Raw genomic sequence first — 20740 nt, 5'->3', positions numbered from 1 at the left:
TTATACGTGAGGAAAGTAAAGAAAAACAATTTACGTGAACCCTGGAGTCAGCCTGCCTGGATCTGATCCTGCGTCTCTCAAGGCCTCAATTTCCTCCTCTGGAAAATGGGAAGAGTGATAGTACTGACTTTATAAGATTCTTGTGAGGATTACCTAAGAAAATGCCTATAAAGCACTTAACACAAAGACATGGCACAAACTAAGTGCCACGGAAGTTATTATTAGGGAGATTCTTTGCTTCGTATTCCCATCTGTGAGCTACGTTTTCCGTTATTTCTCAACATAACCGCTTTCTTTCGGGGCTGCTGAACTCTGAGGCATCTGGTCCCTTATATTCCTGAGTCATCATCATTAAGATGCTGGGATTCTGAAGTCATCCTTTTTCCTACTGCTCTCTAGGGCTCCCTCTCCTGACTGCTTAGCTCTCGCGGGGGCTCAGACCCAAATTCCAGGACTACGAGTCTCTGTCGGGTTTGACCACTCTTCTTGGAGAAATGTCCCCAGTCCCCTTGGAGACCACCTAATAGGCAACTCCAAGACTCCATCAGACTCAGGGAAACGCCCCAGCATAGAAGCCGCAGCGAGGCAGGGGGCCCCGCGGCGCTCCGGGGTGAGAGCAGGCTGGCGGCGGGGCCGTGCCCCGAGGTGAGAGCGAGGCCGCACCCCGAGGTGAGCGTAGTGGGGGCGGGGCCACACCCCCAGGTGGAGGCGAGGTCGGGGGCGTGGCCGCGCGGGGGTGGGGTTGTGGGGGGACGCGTGGACTGTTAGGGATGCGCCAGCCATCTCCACAGGCGGCGCGCGCAGCCGCCCCGGGGCGAGAGGCAGCGCACGGGTTAAGGCAGTCGGCGCCACCTGGGCGCCGCTGAGGAGACCCGCGAACCGGCGAATCGCGCGCGGGCGCGGTGAACAGGTGCCCGCGCGCGTCAGGCTCCGGCAAGGGGCGGGGAGAGGGGGCGCGGCCGGAAGCACGGGGCGGGGTGCGGCTGGCCCGGTGAGCGGGAGGAGCCGAGGAAGGCAGGAAGGAGTTCGCCCGGCTGCGCGGCGCGCGATGTGGAGCCGCCGCTTCGGCGCCTGCAGCAGCTGCCGTCGCCGCCGCTGCTGCTGCTGGGGCTGCCGCCGAGCCGAGGGACATGGAGCGCGGCTGCAGGGAGCGGCCGCCGGCAGCAACAGCAGCGAGCGTCGCGGCGACACCAGAGAGCAGCCCGCCCCGTGAGGCGCTGCCCGGCCGGCGGCGGCAGCGGCAGCAGCAGCAGCAGCAACAGCAACAGCAACAGGGCGGCTGAAAACCCGGCGGCGGCGTTCCTCCTCGCAACCTCCCCTCCCGCTTCGCGTCCCCTCAGTCTTCCCTTCCTTAGTCTTTCCTTTGCCACCCCCTCCTCCTCCTCTCCAGGGCTAGCGGAGCAGCTGAGCCCCGGGGCGGGGGGAGGGGGCGCGTGCCGCCGGCGCGGGGGAGGGGCGGGCCGGCGCGCGCCGCGCCCAGGGCTCGCGGGGACCCGGGGGGCGCGTGCCGCGGCGCGAGGCGAGGCGCGGGGCGCGGGGCGGCGCGGCGGGGCCCCTCCCCCCTGCAGCCTGGCGCGCGCCGGCCGGGCCGCACCGCTGCGGGCTCCGCGCGCGCGGGCCATGTCAGCCTTCTGCCTGGGCTTGGCCGGCCGCGCTTCAGCACCCGCAGAGCCGGACAGCGCCTGCTGCATGGAGCTGCCCGCCGCGGCCGCGGACGCAGTCGGGAGTCCAGCCGCCGCCGCCCTCATCTCTTTCCCCGGGGGCCCCGGGGAGCTGGAACTGGCGTTAGAGGAGGAGCTGGCGCTGCTGGCGGCCGGGGAACGGCCGTCCGACCCCGGGGAGCATCCTCAGGCCGAGCCCGGGCCTTCGGCCGAGGGGGCCGAACTGCAGCCGCCACCCGCTCAGGATCCCGAGCTGCTGTCGGTGATCCGGCAGAAGGAGAAGGATCTGATGCTGGCGGCCCGACTGGGCAAGGCGTTGCTCGAGAGGAACCAAGACATGAGCCGGCAGTACGAGCAGATGCACAAGGAGCTGACAGATAAGCTGGAGGTGAGGACGTCCCTCCTGGGGTGGGTGGGAAGCAGGGTGGTGGTAGGGGGAGCCCAGGCACCCGCGAGCCGGCCCTGGGCATCTTCGGGAACCACTAACTCACCTACCCCGCCCCACCCCATCCTTGCTCACCCTGCCTCACAGAAAACCGCTTGCAAGGCGGGTGGTTTGATGGAGGGTTTTGGATTATCAGACCAGGGCATTCACTGGACCCACCTGACTTTCCCAACCTTCTCACATCACAGCACGAGGGTCCAAGCACGGCTCCAACCTCTGTGGGCCGTTCTATATATGTACTGTACACAGCATCTAAAATAGAGCTTACAGTATGACTAATTTATACAGCACTGAAGTGATATGTGCACACAGGGAAATTAGAAAGTCGGGAAGCATTTAAAATATGCTCCAGGTTTTCAGAGAAGTGGTTAATCACTAATCAGGGTGTTAGCCGAAAGCTTTCCAGCTTTGGCATTAAGGCCTCCAGATGCCCTTGTCTTAACTTCCCAGCAGCTCAGAGTTGTGGGAAACAAGTGCCCCTAAAGGAGCTTTATATAGCCTTCAAATACTCAAGGATTAGGAAATATGGTTCCACTGCAGAAATCAGACAAGCCTGGACTCAGCATGTGACCACAGGTTGTGGATTTAATTTGGACTTCAGTGTTTATATGTATTTAAACAGTACTTTTCTGTTTCTGTTCTGGGTCTCACATATGCAGTTGCATGGCCAGATGCAACCTATGAGAACCATATAACTTTAACTATTGTTATAAATACCGCTTAGAGTATTTGTAAGATTTCTGCCAATTCTCTGGACCAGTCTTTTGCAGCTTGTGCACATTTATTTTCTTGCCCTTAACTAGAAAAGGGCCTTGAAAGTGGTATAGATTGCCACCATTTCTAAAAATTAGACTTTCAAAAAAAAAAAAAAAAAAGAAGAAGGGGGTTGGGTAAGTGGGTGTCTGTGGCATTGGAGATGAGTTTATCCTTTTATGCTTTGTGCATTTACTACTGTTACCAAGTTTGGCTGCCACCAGTTCTTTTTAGTCTTAGTTACAAGAGAACAGTACAGTCCTGAATGAGGTCTGAAATTGACCCCAGTCTTCTGGTTCCACATCACTGCCACTGGTCAAACAGTCAGAATGTAGATTCAGAAACTTTTCTATAATAAGAAGTGTGTCTGTCATCCAGACATATCAAAAGTAAATCAGGGAGAAAAAAAGGAAACCAGTGAGTGCCCTGTAGTTCAGTTGGCCTGTTAACTAGGTCTGCCAGTCGATGAACTCCTGAGATACTTCTCTGAAAAGTGGTTTGTGAAACCTGTAGGTAGACTGCCAAAAAGCAACCCAATGAATGGAATTGTTTAATATTCACTTGAAGCAGAGGTCTAGAAATAAAAGGGTATCATTTATTTTTTCTTTAAAGAGATTCAATTACAGACTCTATACAGAAGTACTACTGCAGAGATTTATGCTTGAGATTTGAAATTCCTCCAAGTGAGGGACTTGATGAGACAGCCAGCTTGAAAGGAACATCAGTCAGTTTGATTAGTGATCGATTTTAGGATACTCTTAAGTGTGCAGTTACACACATCCTGGGTTTCATTTGGAACCTTTATACATGTCTTCAACAAAGGAGAAAGATTTCCAAATTCTATAATACGAAAGGTTCTGTTGTAAGCGAATAAATTACATTTGGCTTTTTTGCTATTGACTTGATAGACAATAATCAAATAGTTTAAAACTCTTATTAAACTATTTCTAAAAACTTCACAGCTCTCAGGTCAGCATATGAACTCTAGTGTTAAAATTTTATTTTTAATTTCTGGAGGTTTTGCACAACAATGTGAATGTACTTAACACTCCTGAACCAACAGTATACTTAAAAATGGTTAAGATGGTAAATTTTATGTTAGGTATACTTTACCATAATTTTTAAAATTACATTTAAAAAAAGCAAAATACTGATCATTAATCAATATTAATGAGTGATGGGGGTTCAGTTGTACTTTTTTTTAGATATGTCTAAAAATTATTAAAAATTTTTAGTTTTTAAGAAAAGTACATTTAAAAATATCTTATAAAGGTTCGTATTATCATTAGTTCTTTGTTAATTCTGTTAGTTCATATGAGAGTGACAAATCTGATTAACAGGACTATTTCATTTGATATCTGCAAGTGAATTTTCCCTTGCAAATTATACCTACAAGTATATTTTTTAAGCAGCCTAGAGTTTAGAATGTCTGTTTGGACAGACAGCCTAAAGTTTAGAATGTCTAAAGTTTAACACAGCCGCTCTGCTAGATTTTCAATTAAATTCAACATTTAGGATTTCACTTAAATTCAATATTTTCAGTCCTTACTTTAAAAAGTATTCGTAAGATAAACAACAAGCTCCTACTGTATAGCACAGGGAACTATATCTAATAACTTGTAATAACCTATAATAAAAAGAATACATACACATATGTATAACTGAATCACTATGCTGTAGACCAGAAACTAACACAACTTTGCAAATCAACTATACTTCAATTTTAGAAAAAGAATTTGTAATTTTCTACAAACTGTCAGTGGAATCAAACACATATTTTCATGGGTTAGTTTGAAAGATAAACACATGAGAGAATGTTGGTTTGACGACTAAATAATGAGACTGGTTTTGTTTTAGTCCCATCTGCTTCTTTAGGACTTCAAAATTGGCACCTTTCTAACTTCAGGACCAACAAGTCATTTTTAAGTGCTAAGCATGCACTCTACCGCTTGAGCTATATCCTCCCTGCCTTTGAATATTTAGTTTTTTAAAAATATGTTTTTAATGTCCAGGATCCCTTTTATCCCCTCTTCCAGCTGAGAGTGAAATTTCTCTTACTGCAGAAATAGTCTTTTCCATCAGTTACATTTTCTTCCCCCTTCCCTAGGCCAATTCTCATGATTTGAGCACTATTTTTCAAGAGGCAAAACAACTAAGGTGAAAATGATTACATAATGGGGTAATAGATTTAGCTAAGCAAACACAGGAGTCCTTATTTGCATTCAGTGCTTGGTCCACTTAAAAGATAGTATTTTTTTCTAGCAGGGAGGGATAAATTAGGAGTTTGGGATTAACATATACACTGTTGTATGTCAAACAGACAAATAACAAGGACCTACTGTATAGCACAGGAAACTATATTCAATATCTTGTAATAACCTATAATGGAAAAGAATCTGAGAAAGAATATATTTGAATCACCTTGTTGTATGCCTGAAACTAATACCACATTGTAAATCAACTGTACTTCAATTAAAATTTTAAAAATAGTACAATAAAATAGGAATGTAAAATACATGGGTACATTTGTACAGTACACCAGTACAATGAAATATACCTCCTTCAATCTATTGCCTTTAATTGTTATATCAATTTTAATAAAACTGATTGAAATGATTAAAACATACTATTTTTCAAGAATCATATCCTGGACTTATGAGAATCATATTGCTTTTTTGGTTCTTTGCAGAAAGCTATTTCTGTAACAACCAGTTTTGGGTGGGCTAATGATATTCACTTTTGTTTTTTCAGAGTTTAAACTTTTTTTTTTAGAATGGTTTTAGATTTACAGAAAAACTGGAGTGATGGTACAGTTTCCATATGCCCTGCTCCCAGTTTCTCTATTATTTTTTATAATTTTTTATTGAGTTATAGTCATTTTACAGTGTTGTGTCAAATTCCAGTGTAGAGCATAATTTTTCAGTTATACATGGACACACGTGTATTCATTGTCACTTTTTTTTTGCTGTGAGCCTAGTTTCTCTATGATTAACATCTTCATTAGCATGGTATACTTACCATGATTAGTGAGCCAGTACTGGCAAGTTTTTATTAACTAATGTCCTTAGTGTATTCAGATTTCCTTAGCCTTTACCTAATGTCTTTTTCTGTTCCAGGATACCACAGTATGTTTAATTTCTGTATTTTCTTAGTCTCCTCTTTGCTGTAACAGTTTCTTAGACTTTTGTTTTTGATGACCTTGACAGTTTTGATACTAACTTTTTCCTTTTTTGAATTGATGTGTAATTGACATACAACGTTAAATTAGTTTCAGGTGTAGATGTTAGCTTTTAAAATACCATATAATGCTGAGAAACAAGGAATAGCGTGGGCAGAGCCTGATCTTCACACTTGCTGGTATTCTGGCTAGAGTTTACTGGTTAATTTAGCACTTAATTGATATATATATATATATATATAATAGTAGAAGAAAGCTTTCTTTTCTCAGAGTAGACAAAAGGCTAAAATCATTAATAGGAAAGTCTTGATTTTTTTTTTCCAAAGTGTTGGGACACCTGAATTAGGAAGTTTGTCTCATGTCCAAAGAAATCTAAGGACAGAGTAGACTGATCAGCACCACCTGTCCTCACCCTGCCCCACCCCCTGGCAAGTGGATTGGATTGTTTTAGTTGCTTGGTTGGGCTGTTCACTAACAGCTGTTTGCTGAATATTTTTAAGTCTCTCTGTTCTTTTAGAGCACAAGCCTAATTTATCTGGCCTCTCAGTAACACTGATTACTGAGTTCTTGCTGTTGCCTTCTGCTCAGTCTTTTCCATTTTGGAAATACTCAATAAAACCAAGTATCACAGTTTTAGGATTGCAATTAGCATTTGCTTCTGCATTTAATCTTTCGGAAGTTTCTACAGTGATTAAAACAGTCTCATTTTTGGAAGTTTAGCAAAATGAGGGAAGCATAGAGCAGAAAATTCTCATGCTGAAGACTACAGGTCTCTCATCTTTTCCCATGTGCTCCAAAGTCAGGCCATATAAAGTATAACTGTAATGTGACTTTTTCAACAAATATACCAGCATGACTATATCCAAATGGGTTACTCCCTTTAAAGTGGTCAACATTGGAGGCCATATATTTATTTCAGTGAAAATGCCTTTGCTAATGTGGTCAGAATTTTAGTTTTGGATCACTGTTTGGCACTTTATTCTGACTGCTCTGTCATGGTAAATTTTCATCTTTTGGGGGCATATTAGACTTTCAGAAACATTCACAAGTCACTTAGAGCAAATTGGAGGAATAAAATGGCAGGATGAAATGGGATCATCTCTTTTTAGATGTGAAGTAATGAACTGATTTTCTTGTGTAACTATACACTGGCCCTTAAGGCTTTCCAGAAGAGGCATTCCAGAAAACATTTGAAAGGTGAGAACTTGGATAGAATAAGAGCATAGATTCCCAAGGTGAAGAGATGTCTGAGTGCTCTGAAGGAGAAGATTCAAATGCTCATCATAGCTGGCTGAAACAACCTCATTGCTTGATATCAATCTTCAGTGCATCAGAATTTCCTGTAGAACCTAGATTCATAAATCAATAGATTGATAGATTGATAAATAGATAGATAGATGGATGCATGCCAAGGCCTCATCCCATTCTTAACTGAATCAGACTTTGAAATTGGTGTTCAGGTGGATATATTTTTCAGCAATTGCTTTACATTTCATATACATATCATATACTCCCTGAGGTATAGGCTTGGCTTTTTTGTACATACTATGCTTTTATTTATTTATTTTTATATTATTTATTTATTTTGGCTGGGGGAAGGAGGTAATTATTTATCTATTTACTTTGGGGGAGGTACTGGGGATTGAACGCAGGACCTTGTGCATGCTAAGCGTGCACTCTACCACTTAAGCTATAACCTCTCCCTACCATACTATGCTTTTAAAGTAGGAGAACATACTTGTCTCTGAAAAGAGACATTCATATTTATCTCACAGAAACAAAAAGATGTTCTTACTTCCTTCAATCCAAAAGAATTCTTTTCTGTTGAGCTGCTACTTCAGACCATCTGTACTTTTCCTGCATACCATTTGTCACACTGCACAACTTATTTCTTTTATCAGCCTCTCCCACTAGAATGGAAATTCTATAAAGGCAAAGAGCATGTCTGTTTTGCTCATCACCGTGACCCAGCACAGTGGCTGGCCCATAACAGGTGCTCAAGAAGGAATGAAAGGATCAGAGATAATTATGCAAGGCTAGTAGGCTATGATTTAATAAAAGTAGGCCTGAACCTGAACTTGAGTTAATGATTTTGAAATACAGTGCTATATATAGCAACAAATATTTATTGAGTTGTGATTTAGAGCATTAAACAGTCAAATGAGACCCAAATCCCAGCCCATTTGCTCCTGTAGACCTTGAGCTTGTTACTGAACCTCTTATCTTTGGTTGCCTCATTTGTAAGAAAAAGTGGTTGATCTGAAGGGTCTCTGGAGTTCTTTCTGTCTCTGAAAATTGTATTATGTGAGGCATAACAGATGATAGCAAAAGAAGCTTTTTAAAAGACTCACTTGAAGTTGTTTAAATGTATATTTCACCAATTAATTAGATGACTTACTAAATTTCACGTGAATTCCTAAGTCTAGAATCCCCATGACCAAGGACAAGAACAAACGTAATAACGTTAAGTATTTTCAGTAGAATGGCTCTCTTCCCTACTCTGGAAGAAGGGAATATTTTTGCAGCTGTGAACCTACCTGCCAATGTGGCAGTGGTTTCCTGTGCTGACTGGGAAAAAGAAAAGTTAAAAGAGAGTGTGAAAAGAAAAAATAGAAAGTCTCAGGATTTTTTAACAGTTTTTAAAATCCTCTTCACTTTTCACCCAGCACTTAGAACAAGAGAAACATGAACTAAGAAGACGATTTGAGAACCGAGAAGGGGAGTGGGAAGGGCGCGTGTCCGAGCTGGAGAGTGACGTGAAACAACTTCAGGATGAGCTGGAGAGGCAGCAGGTTCACTTACGGGAAGCAGATCGAGAAAAGACACGGGCCGTCCAGGAGTTATCAGAACAGAACCAAAGGTTATTGGATCAGCTCAGCAGGGTGAGTCACAAGTTAAGATTTTATGGTATAAAATACTGAAAGTTGAAACAGCTTTGGTGTAGTGTCAGTCATGTATCTGGTAAGAGTAGTTCTGATTTTTGTTGTCTTTGGTATTGATATCAACAAAAAAGGGTTTGTAACCTATAAGAGTTTCAGTTGTGGTGAACTATGTGTCAGGAGATGGCTGGCAATCAATTAACTTGGGAGTTTCCTCATTTTTAAAATGAAAGAGTTTGCTTAATGGTTTCTGACGTTCTTTACAGCTCTAAAAGTCGTTGATTCTTTTACCTAGAGAAAGTCTGTCACTGGTAAAATGATGTTAATGCATTTAGTTCAAATGTTAAATGGTGCCATCTTTAAACTGAAAAGCTTAGAGAAAATGTCTAGAGCAAATGGTTTTCACTGATGCTACATTTGTGAATATATATTCTTTCATATTGTTTAAACATGAAAGGAGGATATATGTGTCTGTATTTAAAATGTATCCTCTTTATTTCCACGTTAGGTAAAAGTTCTTCTTTGTGCCTTTATAGGGTGGTATCATGGAAGTATTAACTAACCAAGTCAAGACTGTAAAATCATTGCAAAGGAGTCTGAGGAATGAATAGGTGGAAATCTAATTTAAATACAGAACATACCATTTAACAAACGCAAGAATGTTGTTAATGCCCTGGTCTCTAAATCCACCTACTTTTGAAAATTAAGAGTTGGATTTATTACCATACCTCAATTCTTCTTATGTGTTGAAAATAAAACAATTTCAGTTACCAGAGGAAAATAGAACTTGTACCCTGATCTCATCTCTAAGCACGAACGTTCTCATCAAAGCACAGCCCTTGTCCGCATGTTTGGTGTTTGGTGCTTAGGTCTCTGGGAAAGGCTTAGCTAGAGCAGCATATGAAGTTATTTCACTAGTTTGTGTCATAGTTGCTTCCTCTGGGGACTTGAGACCTTCGTGGGTCACAAGGAAGGGTGGAGTAAATGCTACCACTAGGGTAAAGGAGAGACAGAAGGAGAGAATGGAACGGGGCCGGGGTGGGGGGCGGCAGGTAGGCTGGTGCAGATGGGAGAGGGAGAGAGAGAAAGAGAGAGGCCTGGTAACTTGGAAAATAGCTAGTTTCAGGAGCTATGAGAATATATGTGAAGGTGAGAATTCAGGTGGTTGGTGGAGCTAAAGATCTTGCCTGCAGGTTTCTCCTCTAGGGAATCAAATCACCATTTGATTGGCTGCAAAGGAAGAGTTGGAGTTTTTCAGGAAGTCATTTACAGGGCCAGCTCAGTGGCCTTCTGACTTGGTTCTAGGATCTGTTTCAGTAACTGGGAAGGGAATCGCTATCCTTATAAGATTTCATAGGTTTTTTTGAGTCTTCATTCATTATTCATGAAAGATTAAGCTAACCAGATATAGGCCTGGCCAGATTGATGTATTTGTTCAAAAACATTTAATACTTGCTCTGAACAGGTGTTCCTTTATGGAGACTTGTGAAAGAAATATAACACACCAGAACAACTTAAGGGGAAGTTATTTCTCAGGAGCTAAGTTCATGTCACAAAATAACATGAGCTGAAGCCAACTTGGCTCTCCTTTCTGAGAGAGACGAGGGGGGAAAGCAAATATTTGCATGACACAGCAGAAGCGCACTGAGCTTGGAATCTGGACGCTTGTTGAATCTTGACTCTGTTTCTCATCAGCTGGGTGACCCTGTTTGTGCCTCCTCTTTCTTATCTTCAAAATGGGGGTAAAAAAATACCTCGTGCAAGTACTGCTGAAATGCAAGTGAGGTAATGTGTTTATGTTAAGCAGTACATGGAGTTTACAATTTGCTTCAGGTTTGATGGCCACTTCACTGAGACGGCATCTTTATAGTTGAAGTTCCTCTGCCTAATTTCTCTGTAGAAAGTCCTGATAAGCTCTTTCTAAGAGAACATAGGAAGGTAACATTTCCACTAGATCTAGATTCCCGTTATCTTCTCTGGCCTTGAGTGTAGGCCCTTGATGAGTTTTGTGGCTTTTTTTCCCTTTCTCTTTTTAAGCAGGACAAGCCCCTTGGGTTTCCATCAGCAGTCAGTTTAGATTGCATTTTATTATCATTTTATTAACTAGGTATTCAGGAATTAGAGGAGCTGAGTACTTTGAAGTGAATTAAGATTCTCCTGTAACCAGCAGGAGCAGCAGAAGGCCATGCTTTTCCTGCAGTGTGTCTTTATAAGCATGAAATGTATAACATCTAAAATGTAGTGTGATATTTCTGTGACACTTTTGTCCAAAGTATTTTTAAATGTATTCCCTTTGCTTCTATGGCCACAAAGTTTTTTTGGTTTTGTTTTTAAATAACTGCTCTATTGAGATAGAATTCATATGCCATAGCATTCCCATTTTTAAAGTGTACAATTTAGTGGGTTTTAGTATATTCACAGAATTGTGTGACCATCACCACTCATTACAGAACATTTCACACGCCCCAAAAAGAAAGCCTACACCCGGTCACTCCCCATTCCTCCTGCCCCGCTACCCCCGCCATGACCCTTGGCAACCACTGATCTACTCTCTGTCTCTATGGATTTGTCTTTTCTAGACGTTTCATGTAAATGGAACCACACATCCATGACCTTTTGTGGCTGGCTTCTTTCTCTTAGCATAATGTTTTCCAGGTTCATCCACATTGTAGCATATATTCATTTTTATGGCTGAAGAGTATTCCATTGTATGGCTATAACACATTTTGCTTATTGATTCATTAGTTGATGGACATTTGGGTATTATGAATAAGGCTGCCGTAAGCATTCATCTGCAAGTGTTTGTGTGACCAAGGTTCTTTTCAGCTCTAAAATAGGATGCTCTGAGCATAGGTATCCCATGAGCTTTCGGATCCTCATTATGATGAACGAAGGGATACATATTGCTCTAATTTTATAGCTGGGAAAACTTGGGACAGAAAGATATGTGACTTAATTAAGGATCTTCCAGTTCTAGACTTATTAGGATTCCTGTGCCTCAGTTTCAGATTTCTGAGGCAGCAATTAAGGTCACCGACTTCGAAGCCCAGACAGCCCTGGGACCACACACCAACTCTGTTATTCACTAGCTGGGTGAACAAGGGAAAGTTTTCTCACTTTTTTAAAATCTTGATTTCCTCCACTGTGTAATGGAAACAGTTACGTTTTACTATTGTCTGATGGTGTTATGAGGACTACATGAGTATGTAAAGCTCTAAGCACAATGTCTAGCATAAGTCGGTGCTCAACAAATAGTAGCCACCATGATAATTATCATATCCTTATCGCGTAGATGAAATTTCTGCATCTTGTCAAACATTGATTCTCTAACATGAGAGCAGAAAAATCTGAAGTGTCCCCAGCACGTACTGGCATGTACAAATGCTTTGTTTGGTGGTCAAATTTATACTCAAAAATATTTGTTTAAAATTGGCCTTCCCAGGAATTGAGTCAGATTTATTCCATGGCACCTAGTATACATTGTGGGAATGCCTTTATCCCCGTTCATTGGCTCAGTTGGGCAAAACACCCTCTAAATTCTTGTCTAGCTTCTAAGATTCTGTGAGACTCAAACTGATGTATTTGGAGAACATGTATTTCCAATTTAGAAAGTGATACCACGATGTTTTTGACAGTGGGGTTTCATAAGGCGTGTTAAACACTTACCCTCCTAACTACATGAAAAGTGGAAAGGATACAGTGGGCCTGACTTTCAGGAAGAGGAGAGGAGAGACATGGGCCACACTTGTTGCCTAAGACGAAGGAGATGGGAAGCTTAACGTGGAGGTTTTGTGAGAATCCTCCTGGTACATAAATAACATAACACTTTTCGCTGGTGACACAGAGCCATCCTTGTTTCTAGAACACCTTACAGTGAACCACAACAGCTGCTCATCAAAAGTAGTTTTAATTGCCGGATGGGCTTTTGTTCCTTTTGGGGTGGGGGGAGGCCTGTATTTTATTGATCTTATTCTTAAAGTCTGTTTCATGTATAGGTGCTGTGTTGTTGTAGAAAAAAAGACATGGCAGGGTTCAGTCAGCTTATCCTTGAAAGACATTTTGAAAACAAGGTTATTTCCCAACCAAGTAACAGGAATTTAAATTTCCAAAGGACTCATATAGGACCTCCTCTGATGTCATCACCACTCTGTGACAGAGGTGGTGGTAATTACCCTCTATTTGTCCAATGTGGAAACCGAGTGTCAGAGATTTAGTGACACTGCGCAAGGCTTTGCACTGGTTATGGGTTAACCATTGGCTTCAAGATTGGTTTTTGACCATTTTCAAGGACCGACTAGTCCGTCAGAAACAAAAATCTCACAGAGTATTTCCATCTCGTTGGCTTGTTTTTTTAGTTGATATTTGCTGGGTGTCACTGTGTTGGCTGCCTCATAACTTAAGAGTCACTGAGGAAAACGAATCCAAAGGTTTGGGGTTCACTTTTTTTTAGCCGTTTCTGTTTGTTCTGTCAAGGGTGTGCTGCAAGGGCTGAGGAGGATTTGCTGAGAGGCTCCCTTCAGCTAGAAGAGAAAAGGGGCTCTGCATATAGGAGCTCTCCTCTATGAAGATGGTGTTTCCAACTTTTTCCAGATTGGTGCTATTGCTGCTAATTAGTAGGTTAAACACATTAGGGTGGTAATTGCTTGCTTTTTCAGCATATGGGTGTTTTTATTGGTAGATTCATGTCTTGGTTATTTGAGCCTGTTCTTAGTTATTTACCCGGAGAGAGTCATGCCTGATTCAGGAGTCCTCAGGCTGGTTGTGTTAAGCTACAATTGTATCTAGTTCTGATTATCTTTCTCAAAAGAGGAGTGCCTGAGGTTCTAGCATATTAAGTCTAAATTTGGGAGGTTGCAAGGCCCAAGCTTCAGATGACTCACTGTGGGAGTAGATCTTCTTAATGCTGCTAGGTTTGCCTTAATACAATGGCAGTCAGCTTTTTTTTTTTTTTTTTTTTTACATTAAAATCTGGATTCCCTCAGTCCCTATAGACAGCTTAGTGTATTGTGTTGGAGTGGAAAACAGTTAAATGTGTTGCCTCTGCCTGGTGTATGGTGAGGCCTCTAAGTTTTGTACCTGGCAAATGGATTGCAGGTGGTAGATGGCTGGCATTTACTGGCAGAGAAAAAAAAAAAAGTTGGCTGCAAGCTGTGCACTCTTTTGTTACCTATGTTGAGTAAGCCATATCCTGCTCCCTAAATATTGTTGCCTTGAAAAAAAAATCTGTATTCAGTGAGTAAACATAATCAGCAGAAAAGCAGGTTAATTTTTTAAAAATTGAAGTATTGTTGGTTTGCAATGTTGTGTTCATTTCTGGTGTCCGGCATAGTGATTCAGTTATATACATATATACATATATATATATATAATTTTTCATATTCTTTTTCATTATACGTTATTACAAGCTATTGAATGCTGTTCCCTGTGCTATACAGTAGGACCTTGTTTTTTGTCTGTTTTATATATGGTGGTTTGTATTTGCCAGTCCCAGACTCCTAATTTATACCTCCCCCTCCACCTTGTAGCAGGTAATGTTTTGACCCTGATAGCATCTTCTCCATTGGAGTCCAGGACAATGACCCAATGCTGTCGTATAATTTTTAGAACTGAAAAGGAACTTCTAGTCTAGCTGGATCAGACTAGAAAATGTTTGGAAAATGTTTGCTTTTCAGAGGTTCTGCAAATTTGACTATATTTTTTAAAATTTGTAACACTTTGAAGAACCATTACCAAAATACGTATCATGCACTCTTTGAGATGAATGCCTCATTAAACAGGTGATAGACCACTGGGGCCTCAGGTTGCGCTGCCAGCTTCCCTTGCCTTTGTACCATCTCTGTTAACTAGAGTATTATGCTGCTGTAAGATGAGCTGTGTAAAACAAAAATCAAGCTAAATCCACAAATACATTAATACAGAGCTGCCACTATTATCCTCATCCTCCAATTTCAAATTGTTTTTAAAAAGCCTGATTATTTTTAATGAGTTTGTAAATCTTACACATTTAAATTTATAAAAATTTAATATTGATAAAAAGATAACCTTTATCTGCATCTGTTTATTGAGGCTTCTCATCAGATTACACACAGAAAAGCATATGGGGTGGGAAGACCCCTACATAAGCTGGGAAGCCAGATCTGCGGTTCTCAGACTACAGGCTGAGGAGCCATAGGTCTCCAAGGGGGGCCTCAGAATAGTTACAGGGAAGAGCTGAAAGGGGCATTAAGCTAGCGGATTCCAGTCCCCTTCCCCAGTTCCATTTCAACCTGAGCATTTTTATGTTTCATATATTGAAGTTCTGCTTAATATTTTATTTGGAAAAAAAAAGTTTTTCAACTGTGTATTAAGAAATGATTTATAAATCACTGATCTGTTAATAAGCAGTTAAGGAGGCCCAGGAAAGTGAAGTGATTTGCTGGGTCTGCAGTCCTAGTCCTTTGCTACTCCAAGTGGGGCTCTTACTGACAAATAAAACAAGCCTCTCTTTGGGAGTAAATAATGTGATACTGATTAAGAAAAAACCCAAAGGAGTAGTATTCACTATTTGTAGAGGGGTAACCCTAGTTGTAGTTTTATTAATTAATACCCAAGTTTCTGTAACAGATAAATCCCTAAATCTTAGTAACTTAGCAGAGGAGATAAAAACTGGTATACCTGACTGGCGAGGGGCTCTCAGTTTAGGCAGTGATTCAGTTGTCCAGCCGTCTCCTTCCATCTTATGACTCCTCCACATTCAACAGGTGGCTTCCAAGGTCACAGCAGAAGGGAAGGAGCCTGGAGGTTTTCTGGGAGCCATGCCTGGAAATTGTGTGAGTGGCTTCCACTCATTGACTGGTCATGACTCAGCTGCAGCGGAGGCTGGGACGCCTAGGCCAGCTCTGTGCCCAGGGAGACGTGGACTGGCGAACAGCTGGCCAGTCTCACCCGTAGCGGCATCTGTAGAGACAGCCCTGGGCTTTCCTCTTCTGGGCTTCAGTTTTCCGAAGGAGTCGGAGTGGCGGATTGCTGACATCCCACCAGTTCTGAGTAGGATAGCAGACAAAGTTGTGGCAGGACCACCTTTTTGTACATGTATTATACCATTTTGCTCCAAATAGAGAAGCTGTTGGTCTTCTTGTATTCAGGTAATGTCTCCAGTAATCACAGATTTGGTCAAATTCCTTTGAAGCTATAATCTGATCCAGAATTCCCAGAATGAAAAAAAAAAAAAAAGGATGTTTTTCAGATTGCCTTAGGATAGACACATTGATGTTTATATTAGGTAGGATAACACTAACTGTTACAACAGATTAGTCCTAAGATCTCAGTGGCTTGTTTCTCATTCCCATAAAGTCCAAAAGACATTCCTGTTTAAACATGAGGGGGGGAAATGGCATCATATTTTAATGGAAAGAACTGGCCTGGAAGACAGAAGACCTCAGTTCTAGTGCACGCTCTGCCACTAACTTTCTGACCTAAAATAAATCCTCATTCTGGGTCTCAGTTTCTGTGTCAGTAAAACAAGGGGATTGAACTGGATGGTTCTTTTACTCCAAGTGTTCATATACATATACGTGATCTCTAATGAAAAAGAAAATCTTAAGGGAGACATTCTCACATTATGTGGTATATTGGGAGTCTGGTAGCTTTGTAATGCTGCCTTCTTTACATGCAGAACAGTTCCATCCTTCTCTGAGACCAGGGGTGGTTTCTCCTCTCACGGTAATTCATTGCTTCAGTGTAATGAGAAATAGAGGTTGAGATGACTGGTGCCACAACGAAATTTGCTTTCCATTCCAGTCATGGCGTGGAAGGTACTTTCCCTGCACACTACTGACGGCGTAGGCAGTGAGGAGGTGTTTATGTGCTTTTCCTGTTTAAAATTATGCAGCGTAGTACTAAGATTTTACAAGCCTGACATTCCTAACTCTCTACAGATAAGTCAGATTTTCCACACTGCCCTGGTATTATTAGTCTCATTCAGTGCTGTATGTTTATCATTTGCAGAAGTGGAAGAATTCCCCTTACACACACCTCTCGTCATCAGTTGCTAGGTAACAGCTTTTTACATGGTCCCAGTCTGGTGATGTTGCTATGGATACCAGTTACTCCTTCTCCTGTGACACTGTTGTGGTTAGGCTCACAGTACAGGCAAGACGTAACTATGATGTCAGAGGTATTTTAGCATATGGCTTTCCCTCTCTATTAATGATAAGATCTAAGTAACAGATATCAATTCCATGTTTTCTGTTATATAAATTAAGGAAACGAGGTGTTAACTGAATCTTGGATATACTCCACCACTGAAGGTCTTTATTGCGTAATTATTTCACAGAAGTAAAGCGGACAAATTATTAACTGTGAATAGAGACCTGCTGTGCTACGTCCAGCTCATCATGCTCCACACAGACCTGCATCCAGCCTCCTGTAGGGAGGGCTGCCCATGGAATATAAGCATTATCTTTGACTTTGTCCTCAAAGGTTAGGGACATCTGGGGATGCTCTTTGTCAAACTCAGTTTATCTAAATGATAAAGCCTGAGGTATAAGTTTCATTGCCATTTAATATCCCGCGTGGTGATGATTGCTCTTCTGCTGGGCTTTAGACAGTATGGAGGCAGGGACTGTGTCTTTAACTGATTTTTATCCCAACAATGCTGAGTGGAGTGCCACACACGGCAGCATCCAGAAAAGGCTTATTGATTTGTTCTGAAGACCGAAAGAGTAGGTCATTATCAATTTGACTTTAGGTTTCTAACATAACGGTTTAAGATGGTGAGAATCCCCTTCACAGTAGAATTTTGAAGGTCAGGCTTAACCCATGTTACATACCTTTTACCGTCTGACTCTTTGATCTCACAGTTGAGGAAACAACTAAGACCTTAAGAGGATGTGACTCATCTAAGGTCACAGAGCAAGTAAAGCTGTGGTTTATGAACATGTGTGTTATAAAAAGTCTGTAAAAAAACAAACAAACAAAAAAAAACAGAGCTTAAAATCTTTGCAGTAAAAACAATTCTCTACCTAAGCAGTAGTGTTTTGCTTTATGCAGTCTGTAGACTTAAAAAGCTGGCTTTTTTATAATATATGTTAAAGAGGAACTTTAGTGTTTAACTGGAGCTCTGTGAAGAGCATATTTAAAGTCAACTCAAAAATAAATAATAAATAAATAAATAAAGTCAACTCAAAGCACTGCAGTCTATTTAAATATTTGACTTATCCCTCAAAAACTAGATTGAAGTTGAACATAGCAGAGGATTGATGCCAGTCTTTTCAAAATTAACATCCTATTTAAGAACTGGCAGAAATGTAACATGTAACAACACTTCTTTAAAGTGAAAGGGATTTATTTGCCAAATAGAATCCTTTTATTGGGGAAAAAACAAAATGAATGAAAAAAATGTGTCTTCTGAAACACAAACTGCCAAAGTTGTCAGTTGTGGACTTTAACTGGAAGGGACAGACAGATCCTAAGAGCATTAAGGAAACTGATGAAGCAGAAGCCCTCCAGAGATGAGCTGTAATTCAGCATGAACCGCCCCTCCTTCCGAGGACCAGAGAGGCAGAGTCTGCCCCCTCCTTTCTCTTTGCACCACCACATCCCTTGTTGAGGCTGTCTGAACTTTCTGCAGTAAGCACCCACGTATCTCCCTGCCTTTATGCTCTGCCCCTTCATTTTTTCCCATTGTCAGATTTCCTTCTTCCGTGGAAGTTCTGAACAACTCATTGTCTTCAGGGGGACTCCCCTTTGCCGACCAAGTTGAAGCTCCTTGGTGTGGCATTCAAAGCCCTGTACTCGGTGGACCTAGCACATTTCCAGCCTTATCTGCCACTGTCTCTCTGTTTGGGCCCTATGCTTCACCCAGATGAGCGTCTTTCCTGAGAATGCCTTGTGCTTTCCTACCTCACATGGTCTTTTCCTGTTGCCACTTGTTGGAATTTTCCCCAGGCCCAAAGGCCACTTCCTTCGTGGGGCCTCTGCTGTACTTTCCCCACCTGTTTTCACCTCTCCTTCTACTGATCATCAGGAGCACTTTAGTACCTTTCTTTTGTCACTTACATTCTGCCATCTGTTATGGTTAATTCATGCCCTTGACTGTTGAGTCAAGAGCTGCACACTAGGGCACCTCCTACAGAGGACTGAGCACCTTGTCTGAAATAGGGTGAGTGTAAGACGGCATTTACAAGTCAAATAAGCGTATATTACTCAGTTTTGTACTTCAGGTGTATAGGTTGTATAAATACAACCATTTACCAAAAGTTTTACCCACCCAGAAAATTAATATTTTACTTCCTATAATGTACACTTACTCTTGCTGAATTCCTTCACTATGGTCTGTATCACTGGTCTTTTGGTGTGATGACTCCCTCTTTTAAAAATCTTACCCAGTGACCATCTATGTTATTTTTGAACAGCCTTATTGAGGTATAATTTACCCTTTATAAAATTCGCCCATTGTAAGTGTACAAATTCAGTTATTTTTAGCAAATTTATAGAATTGTGCCACCATCACTGTGATCTAGTTTTAGAACATTTTTGTAGCTCCCCCCACCCAAGTTCCCTTGTGTCCTTTTGCAGTCTATGCCTTCCCCTCACCCTCAGCCCCAGGCAAACACTGATCTGCTTTCGATCTGTATTGATTTACCTTTCCTGGATATTTTATATAAATAGAATCAGACAACAGGTAGGTTTTTTGTGTCTGGCTTCTTTCATTTAGCGTAATGTTCACGAGGTCCACTTACACTGTAGCACATATCAGTAGTTCTTTTTTATTGCTGAATAATATTCTGTTGTGTGGATGTAGTGTATTTGGTTCATCCATTCACCAGTTGATGGGCATTTAGATTGTTTCTAGTTTTCTATTGTTATGAATAATGCTGCTGTGAACATGAACTTGATTCATGTAGAAGCCTTTGTGTGGACATGTTTCATTTCTCTTGAGTGGAATTGCTGTTTGGTATATCTCTGTGTAACTTTTTAAGAAACTGCCAAACTGCTTTCCAAAGAGGCTTGTATCATTTTACATTCCCACCAGCAATGTCTGAGAGTTCTAGTTTCAACACAAGAGGAACCCCTTTTTAATATTGAAAAAATATATTGTATACTCTCACATGTTACTAGATGTTATTTTAGTATCTGCAGGTTGATTAAAGAATAAAAATTACTTTAGGGATTTAGTAATAGTTCTGGAAGGATTTATATTGTATAATCAAACCAGCATTTAATGACATGATGGATTTGTCTGTAGGCAGTGCTTAAGTGTGTACATAAATGTACACTCTTATGATAGCAATTAAGTGTCCCCCAAGGATCCAAGGGTTGGGAGCTACTGGTCCAGATGACTTTTTTTTAGAAATAAATATAAGCTATCTTTTTATACATCTTCTGTAAAATAGAGACCTACCTCATAAAGTTGTTTAGAAACAAATGCATTTGGCCCATAATAGGCACTCAATTCGTGACTTGAGAGTATGGGCTTTGAAGCCATACAGGTTTCTAAGTTACCTGAAGCAGGCTCTCCTCTGTTCAGACTGCCTTGGAATGGAAACTGTATGGATTCTTGGAAACACCTCTCCATACTTACTCCTTACTGACTTCAAAATGCTGTTTCTATCTACCCATTTCATTTGGCTTCACCTTTTTTTGGATTGGAACCTTCTTCTCTTCCCCATCCTCAATTTACCAAAGTCGCTTAGCAAATGTTATTCATGTCTTCTAAAGCAGTAATTCTCATCCCTGAGCACACCTAAGAATCACCTGGGCGGCCTTTGCACTGAATACTGATTCCTGGGATGATGAACTGCTCTGGGATGTGACCTTCACATCAGGACTCTTTAAAAGCCAA

At 41.5% G+C, this 20740-nt stretch overlaps 1 protein-coding gene across 5 annotated transcripts in view; it reads left to right on the top strand.

Moving 5' to 3' along the window:
• The first annotated feature begins 840 nt into the window (after positions 1-840).
• BICDL1 (BICD family like cargo adaptor 1) overlaps positions 841-20740 on the top strand; it is a 66541-nt gene continuing 46641 nt past the window's right edge. For 2 of the 5 annotated variants that reach the window (XM_074356231.1, XM_074356232.1), the window contains exons 1-2: positions 960-2049; positions 8704-8919. In XM_074356231.1, coding sequence (XP_074212332.1) covers positions 1621-2049; positions 8704-8919 — 645 coding nt within the window. In that variant the 5' untranslated portion in view covers positions 960-1620. Of the gene's footprint in view, positions 2050-8703; positions 8920-20740 lie in introns of all 5 variants that reach the window. The other 3 variants (XM_045506350.2, XR_012503643.1, XM_074356230.1) reach the window with 3 other exon arrangements.

This window comes from Camelus bactrianus, chromosome 32, assembly GCF_048773025.1.
Source record: "Camelus bactrianus isolate YW-2024 breed Bactrian camel chromosome 32, ASM4877302v1, whole genome shotgun sequence".
Taxonomy (NCBI): Eukaryota; Metazoa; Chordata; class Mammalia; order Artiodactyla; family Camelidae; genus Camelus; species Camelus bactrianus.
The sequence above is the reverse complement of the archived record's forward strand: the minus strand, read 5'-3'. Positions and strand labels throughout refer to the sequence as shown.